General features: G+C 35.8%; 1 protein-coding gene across 2 annotated transcripts; it reads right to left on the bottom strand.

Moving 5' to 3' along the window:
• Positions 1–389: 389 nt before the first annotated feature.
• Positions 390–7831, bottom strand: LOC126966259 (uncharacterized). Of its 2 annotated transcripts, none has more exons than XM_050810237.1 (7): positions 7712–7831; positions 6406–6547; positions 4791–4898; positions 4104–4226; positions 3167–3315; positions 2328–2505; positions 390–1311 (listed from the first exon to the last, which is right to left on the bottom strand). In XM_050810237.1, the coding sequence occupies exons 1-7, from the start codon at positions 7772–7774 to the stop codon at positions 1133–1135; spliced, it is 942 nt and encodes a 313-aa protein (XP_050666194.1). In that variant the 5' UTR covers positions 7775–7831; the 3' UTR covers positions 390–1132. The 2 variants fall into 2 exon arrangements, with proteins under 2 accessions (XP_050666194.1, XP_050666195.1); XM_050810238.1 differs by having other exon boundaries at positions 4104–4217.
• Positions 7832–8848: the final 1017 nt, after the last annotated feature.

The raw sequence follows: 8848 nt of genomic DNA, 5'->3' as shown, positions 1-8848 counted from the left end.
GTCTTGTATGCAACTCATGATATTATCACACGAGGCGAACTAGATGTGTAAAAGTTGGCTGTAATACTTTACCGAACGACGTTACAAATAAAACAAAAGATAATTTCACACTTTTAATATTCACACACTTTAAAAGAAAAATACAATTCTTCATTGGTAAATTATTCATAGATTTTTTTATTATTAAATTCGGTTAAAAAATTTGATTTAATCTTGAAATACTATAAATGACAAAATCAAAAATGACAAATTTATTTTTATGATCGAGTAAAATAGTGAAATTTTCGAAATTGGTATGATATTTTGAAACATTAAAATTGGATATAGATAACGGAAAGTAACCAAAAAATAAAATTACATTTTAAAGATCGTTAATAAAAATTATTATTTGTATTATAAATTTTGGTACAACTTGCACAATAATAGAATAATGACACCGTAAAATGAAACATTTGAATTGAATTTGAACGATTGAAAAATATTCTATTGTAAAAAAAACTTGCATTAAAATGGCTCTAATAACTTCCAATGAAAAATGTATACTGATAAGTTAAGTCTTATGTTTTAATTTTGGTGTAGACTTGTTCAAATGATATTGTATATGACCTGCATACTAACAATTATTTGAATTAATAATAGAAGTCTATAAGGAGTCTGCTAACAACAGTGTACCAAAACAATAGGACATCTATAACGACTTGATTTAACAATGCTATTTTAAGCGTCATATTTTTTTTAAATTTAAGGTACATATCGTTGTGGGCAAAGACCTTAAACAGTGCTTGTACTGTTCGATTTTCTACTTGAAGTAGTAAAATGAACTCCGCAGCGAAATTAAAACATAAAACTTCTATACAGTTAATAGTCAATGATCAAATTATCAATAGGATCGCCAGGTCAGGTATTTAAAGTATTTGCACAATAACATTCGCCACATCTCTTCTATTAACTTACTGAAAATCATTTGTTTTGTTAAATACTTTTCACTTACTCGCTTTTAGTAAGGTATATGTGGCTCCTTTAATGTGGCATAGCTTTATTTACCTACAAACGGTTTGCTTTAGTGCTTGTCATACATAGTCATTATATTAAAACAAAATATTTGTAGGTAAGGCTGTAGGAATGGATGTAGCTATTGGAAGCCAAAATGAGATAGAAAGTTGAAAGAGCTTCGATCTGTAGTACTCGGCAGAGGCGACGTAGCAGGCGTAGCAGTGGGAACGCTGTATGATGCACGGCTTCCAGTGCCGGACATAACCGGGGAAACAACCTGCCCGCGGCGACGCGATAGATTCCCAGAATGCTCCATACCTATAATATATTTAATTAATGATTATGTTATAATTCAAACGAGTAAATTTCAATTTCAGTCTATAAAAAAATCCAATCGGCTTAACAACTTACTCCGGCTAAAATGAACTTATCCTATAATATTTTCTCTTAAAATGACAAATCTAATCAGCTAATCGAACTAGAACAAGCAACTGAGAGTATATATATATAATGAAGACATACAGAAGAATGCATGGAAAGTGTTAGCAAAGACTCTTCGATGACTACAGGCACTTCAATGTCAAACTTATACAAAAAACTTATTGGCCAAAACCATTTCAAGTACAAACAGAGACATTTGACCATATCCGGTTGTGAACACAGTATATCAAGCAAAAATTACAAAAAATAATCCTGGGAGTGTTAAAACTAGAAAATTTAAGAACATTGTAAAACATTAAAATGGTGCCAAAGAAAGGTAAAGGAAATGTAACTGGACCAAGTTTGTGAAGAAACCATAGAGAGACAACAATGGCAAAATTTGGAGGAGGTTAGTATCGAAAAACAAAAAAACAAATTAAGACGGTAAGATTAGTGAATGGAAAGTGATAGTGATAAAGTGAGAGTGATATGAAAGAAGAGTCAATGCAGGAAACATGATAAATGGAGCTTTGCACTCCTTTATCAACAGGCAGAAGGTGTCTAACAAGGCTACTTTGGCTGTGCATGAGGGGGTGTTGGTTCCAACACTCATGTACGAAGTGAAAGTTGGGTATGGCAGAAGAAACAAAAGCAGAATAAATGCAGTTGAGATAAGAGCATTCAGAAGTATAATAAGAGTTAAACTGAGTGACAGGATAAGAAATAGTGAGATATTGAAACGTTGTGGTCTGAAAGAAGATTGTGACAAAAATTGAGAAAGGTATGCTGAGATGGTTTGGCCATGTCGAGAGAATGAATATTTCAAAAGCAAAGGGTAATTTAAGTGTGATTGCATGGTGAATTTAAATCCACTAACCAGGCAAAAACTGAGCTTTTTATTAATAAGTCAAAACCTGCGTCTGCGGCCTCCGGACAGTACTTGATGGTGTGCGCGCGGTCGCCGGTGGCTCTGCAGCGCGGACAGCGGAACGCTCGGAGCACGGGGCACAGCACGCGGCCGCGCCAGTCCTTCAGAGAGTGCGACGTGTAGCACTCCTCGTTCTCGCCGTTGTTCTTGCAGAACGCACACTCCTGTCACATTACAAACGTTTCAAAATTCAAAATGCTAGCTCACGATACTTATATGTTTCACATCTTAAAAAATTTGTATGATGTCTCCCCAACATGGGTTTGCTAGATCCCGATATCTATGGGGCCTCATACAAATACACAGACTTCCGCAAAGCCTCTGACAAAACAAAATCGATAATTTAATATTGTTGAACTAGTCCAGTAAAGTGAAGAATATGTACTATTAACTAAAGTATAATAATATCTGTAGGTATGCTATCCGGAGGCCAATTTTTGTGTTAGGAATGTGATTCTTCAACGCCCACCACGCCAAATAGCTTGGCTCACGTATCACCGATCACGCGAGGAGAAGGTATTCACGACTTTTAGTCCAGTTCAGAAGCATAGCACCCTAGCACAAGTCTGCGTTCTCCGCTAAATTGTATCATCTTTGTCGTATCCCCTCGATCAGAGATCACTGCCACAGGTTGTATCGGCATACTTGGTCGATCGAGTGACGTTCAGTTCCATTGTCACTTGGAAGAGAAGCGAATCGTACCATGAATACTGGCAACCTTCTGCGTTTCAGCTTTCAGTTAACCTTATCCGTTGAACATAGTACTTTAGACTTTCATATAAAACTGTTGTTTCATTCAGCAAATATAACAATTGGACAACTTACATTAGGAAGGGCGCGCCGGTGGCGTCTGTCATCCCTGGCATTGGCTACCTCTTGAAGTAACTGATACAGTAGGGACGGACTGATGGAACGAAGCACGAACAGCTGGTCGCGCGTCAACATAGATAAGAAGTTGTTGGCTGCCGACAGACCTGAAGTTACCATTACAAATCTATAGTCTATGTAATTTGAGGACTATATGGGTCCCCCGCTTAGTGACCCTAATTATTAAGCTAGAGGTCCTGGGTTCGAATCCCGACACGTGCGAACATTTATATTATGATGAATGTGGATGTTTGTTTCAGAGTCAAGGATGTTTATTCGAATTGTATGTATGTGTATTTGTGTAGTGAGTATTTGTTAAATATATGTCTTGAAACTCACTCCTAGCACAAGCTTTATTTGGGGGCAAGATGATTTGAGAGTGTTAATAGATATAAAAAAATTGCAGTCACGATCACACAAAGTTCTACTAATATTTATATATATATTATAATATTTAATTTTTTTACATAACAAATATCATCCACACAGACTAAACTAATTACTGCACTATCATTCTTGAAGTAAAACTTATTTATGCACGCTGGACTAGGAGAGCAAGCTGGGAAAAGCGTGACGAGAACGTTACGCACGATCACTAGCGTTACGCGAACGGTGACTTCTTAATTCGCTCTTGAATAATTTTATACATTTAGTTTTACTTTGACTATCCAAAATTTTCGGACAAATCAGATAATTGTTTCGTGTGTAACTCCGAACTACGTAAGCAAGCTCAAGTTGAAAGCATGCCAACCCCTCAACGTAATCCACGTTGTAGAGATTCGTAACTATAACGTACCTAATTTGTGGGTACGAGGCGAAGTGATACATATTGCTTTATAATACGACACCTTAAGGGAATAAATACATAATAGAAGTTATTTAAGTCAATAATTACTTTTGACCAGAAAGTCGAAGGAGCTGATGAGATCTTCGGACTTCGTTGCCTCGCTAGAGTTGCCACTCCAAAGGTGCGCTAGTGATGCGGTACCGGATCTATTGCCCTCTGAATCTACAAAAGCTATCAGATTAACATTAACTTAAACCCCATGGGGATATTAATTTTGGTCTTAGTGAAAGACTGGCAAGAAAGAAAAAATATTAAAAATTGTTTGCTATCCTGAGATAGCAGTTGTTTCGTAGAAACTGTTTAAGCACAATGTGTTCTACAAGTACTGCCAGAATTTTCACACAGCCGTAATGATGGTAAGTATGTTATGTATATTTTACGACAGGATCCCAGAAAATGTGAACAAACAAAAGTATTATGTTATTCAAAAGAATTGTTAAAAAATGTTGGGTGGTAAAGGTGTGGTGTTGTAAAGGTTACTATAACAATTGACTTTCTTAATGATACCACAAATTGGCTATTAAATAATAAGTTTAATAGTACAATGTTACTTTGTAAACTTATTTTTTGATGAAAACATAAGCCGGCCGAGTTTGTTGCGCCTGTTCTTCTCAGGCCTGAGGTATTCGTTTTGGAATGGGTGCTAGTTTTTTTACTTTCAATAGTGATGCCACATCCTATTTTGGATAAAATTATTTCAATTTGAATATGTCTAGTATTTTGTCAAATACTTACTAAATAGGTTGTCATTGTTATGATTGGATCCCATGTCCCCAAAGATATCCGATTCGGGCATCATTCTAGAGTTCATCATCCATTCGTTGACGTCGCCCATCGATGGTGCTGCAACAGCGAATACAGTAACAGTATCAACCAGTTGCTACTTAATATGAAGTGATTAAAAATGGACTGACCATGTTTGGGTCCAGTTATTACAGAAAGGAAATAAAGCGTAAAAAATTAAAAAAATATACATAATTTTTAGTTGCTTAATATAAAAAATGACATTTTAGTCATGTGTTTATTGTTGGAATAGGCTGAAGAGGCAAATAATCTATGGTAAGACTTTAACCTGGGTTAATGATTTTATTACTATTGTTATTCTCGTACTTTCGGTGATTTTTCCACGATTTTGACAGCAGTACGGAACCCGACGAATCTTGCTTTCGCTAACATTTATTTATATTTTTCCATAATATCATTTATTTGATTTTATGAGTCGGGACTTCCTGCATAAATGCAAACTATAAGATCAATTAACACATTCACTGACATAACTTTCGCAACGAAACTGTCAATAAAACTAAAAAAATTATGTGGTGTCGTGGGACACCAGGTAGGAACGAAGTTCCTTCGGCTAATGTAGAATCGACACAAATTGCAAAAAAAAACGTTCTAATATTGCTATAATCGTTATCATATATTGATAATATATACACTACTCGCTTGTGTATGCGACTGTCGCGCCTGCGCACGTCTCATTTAACGGTTTTATTCCACGCACTTTTCCACGCACTTTTTTCCACGGATTTTTTCTTACGGTTTTACTATCACATTTTTTTCAGTTCGGTCGCGCAGCAAAATCCCTATCCCCTCCAAGCCTGCCGTAAGGAACTTCGTTCCAAAAATTAAAATAGATTAAAACTCATATATTTATCTAACTAATGACACAAGTCCGGACATTGTAATGGTTCATCAAAAATTGGGTCCAATGATGTATGGGAGATGGGCAGTCTTCTTTGTCCTCTTCTCTCAGAGGCCGATATGCCTAAACTTTGCTCCTGCAGGACTTCAGACCACTTATTTATAAGGAGATAAGCGGGGCGGTGGCTCTCCCATTGTAAAATGAGAATAGGCACCCAAGAGATGAGCGGTGATTGTAAGAAGTTTTAAGGCCCTGCTCTTTAATTCTTATGATGGCCTTTATTCCTAAATACCGTACCTAAGACGTACCTACCCATTCCCTTAAACACAGGGCACATAATGGAGCCAAAGTAAATCACAATTCAAAATTACCTACTTAAGAAAATACCAAAATTACCAAAGAGATTTCTAGATCTTTACAACCTGTTCTTACAACAGCGTCAACGGTCCGTCCGGTAGTTTTTGATGCACATCGGAAAATAACTATTTTGTCGAAAGAAAAAATAAATAAAACATTTGTTATTTTCAAACCCCCAGTGGTTATTGTGCAATCAAATTTATTATTTGTTAGGACCGACGCTCGGATCAAGATAGGCGGAATACGTTGGATGAGGCAGCGCAGGACCAATCGTCGTGGAAATCTTTGGGGGAGGCCTTTGTCCAGCAGTGGACGTCTTCCGGCTGATGATGATGTGTTAGGACCCACCTGTGTCAGCGATGCTCGGCTCTGGCTGGGTCACGATGGACGCGGAACGCTGCATTCTACTCTGGAACGGCTGCGCCGATGGTGAGAACGCGCTGTGTTGAACATTTACCACGTTACTGCTCTCAGGCGGACTAAGACACTCCTGTCAAATAATAAATAAATTAGGTTTATTTGCAATCACTTACATTAACACAGAAATATAAAAAGTAGAACTAAAAACGTAAATGTAGTGATTACTTACAAATAAACACGGCATGCACAGTAATAATTAATTTTAGGTATTATATAGAATAAGTTTTATATACAGTTACTTTAATTTTTGGTGCAAATGGTCTTGCGGAATTTAGCTAAGGAATCAGCAAATATGTGAATATCAGCTACGCTATAAGAATTTAAAAATTTACATAACTGTGGGGCTGGGGAATTGGTACCTAGGATCGTTCGACGAAGTGGAGGACAATGTGGAGTAATAGGCTTACGTGGAATTCTTACTGGTACTCTTAGACTAAATTTATTAAGCAGATGATCTCTATCTCTGATAATCTAAGCACTGCGTGCGAGCTTACGACCCAGGTTGAACCCCATCGTCGTCCCAAGAACCCAAGCGACATAATCTTGTCTCGATTGAACTTTCACGTGATTTTTTAAGCGAAGAAGGCAGAAGTGGAAAGTTAAAATAATTCATGCTCACTCTTTAGGGGTTCTCACTTATAGACGCGATTACTAGATACCACTTTGACACGTGGCACGTTATGTCGGTGTCCGTGATCAACTAAATTTTATAAAATTTTCACGTCTATATAACAGATGTAAAAGCAGAATAAGCCATGCCCAATTCTTTTAGCACACCAACAATAGTTGTTGGAGTCTCATTACAAAGATACAATGGACTATCAAAGTCAGCACGAAATGGGTGATATCAAAGTCCCATCTCTAAGAAATTTGTCATAATGATCACTAGACATTTTTAGTAAGTGTACAAATGTAGTAAAAATATCGCATAAATTATGTTATTAAATTAGCAAATTTCTTAGGATACATTCGGTAGAGAAATAAACAGCAATGGAATTGAGAAAATATCTTTACGAGCACGTTGACTGTAAGGCATATGACCTTAATATGCCACGTGGTCGCTATTCCGTCGCCATCACACAAATAAGTTTATTCAAATGCACTTTTACTATCCTTATAAAGATCCATAACCTTATAAAATCCCTCTCCACCTTATTCTTACATAAAAAAAAAATTAAAAAAATAGTTTGAGGAAATAATATTACAAATAATTAATTTCAGAAAGCATACATACCGTACTAGTAGCCCTCGTAGCACTTGGACTTGTAAATTGAGACATATTATTAATATCTTCCATGTTTGATTAAAGTTATTATAGTACACCACAGTTTTCTAATGTTCAACGCACCCCGGGTACCTTGGAAGTAATGGAATATTCGAGGCGTTCCTTCTTTTTATAGGTAAAGAACATAATATATATAACTATATTTGGTCACTTGTCCGGTTACAGTGAACAAAGAAATTATTTTGAAACTACCCTCAATAGAATAAATATTGAACGAGTTGTGTTCAATTTGTAAGTGAGATTTGAATCGCTAGAGTAAAATTAATATCCCGAATGTAATACCGATGTCATATTAGGTAAGTGTAACGTATTTATTTAAAGGAAGTACCATAATTTCGTAAGCCTTAGTTACTGTACGTATCTTCTCAATACCTACTTAAGCCGAGGACATAAAGCTACAAACCTTAATCTACCTATCATGCCACAACATCGTAAATCCTCCTAATATCGGCCCCTTCATTTTATCGCCTTAATTATATGAGCCTATTTTTTGTAATAAGTACTTCATTTAGTAAGTATATGAAATAAAGCCTAAATTTCAGACCATTGTTTTAGTCCTATGATGATTATTATAAATAGGGATATTGTGTCCATGGTTCGCAGTAAATAACGATAATGGATATACATTAGCTAGGTATTCATTCAATTATTTTTTAGTAAAAAACATTAAAACATACGTTCATATATATATATATAGACACTCATCACGAAATCTCTGGAACCACTAGAGCTAAAGACTTGAAATTTGGTAGGAATATTCTTTTCACCGAGTAGAGGTCAGCTAAGAACGGATTTTCCAAAATTGCATCCGCAAGACTTTTTTTTTTATTATGAACAGAACAACGTCTGTTATACTTTTATATATATACTAGCTGACCCGGCAAACGTTGTTTTGCTATATAAAGTATAATTCACGCGATAGTTTTATAAGTAATAAAATATTGCCTATATTATAGTCTGTACATCATTTTGTTCTATTGTCAATAGTTTTTGCAGCGCACGCAAAAATAGGTTTCCGATTTTACACCTTGTGTTACAAAATAGCAATTTTATAACGGATCCCTAATTTTGAAAAAAAAAATACAT

The sequence above is a fragment of the Leptidea sinapis genome, chromosome 9, assembly GCF_905404315.1.
Source record: "Leptidea sinapis chromosome 9, ilLepSina1.1, whole genome shotgun sequence".
In the NCBI taxonomy this organism is placed as follows: domain Eukaryota; kingdom Metazoa; phylum Arthropoda; class Insecta; order Lepidoptera; family Pieridae; genus Leptidea; species Leptidea sinapis.
This window is presented reverse-complemented; position numbering and strand designations above follow the sequence as displayed.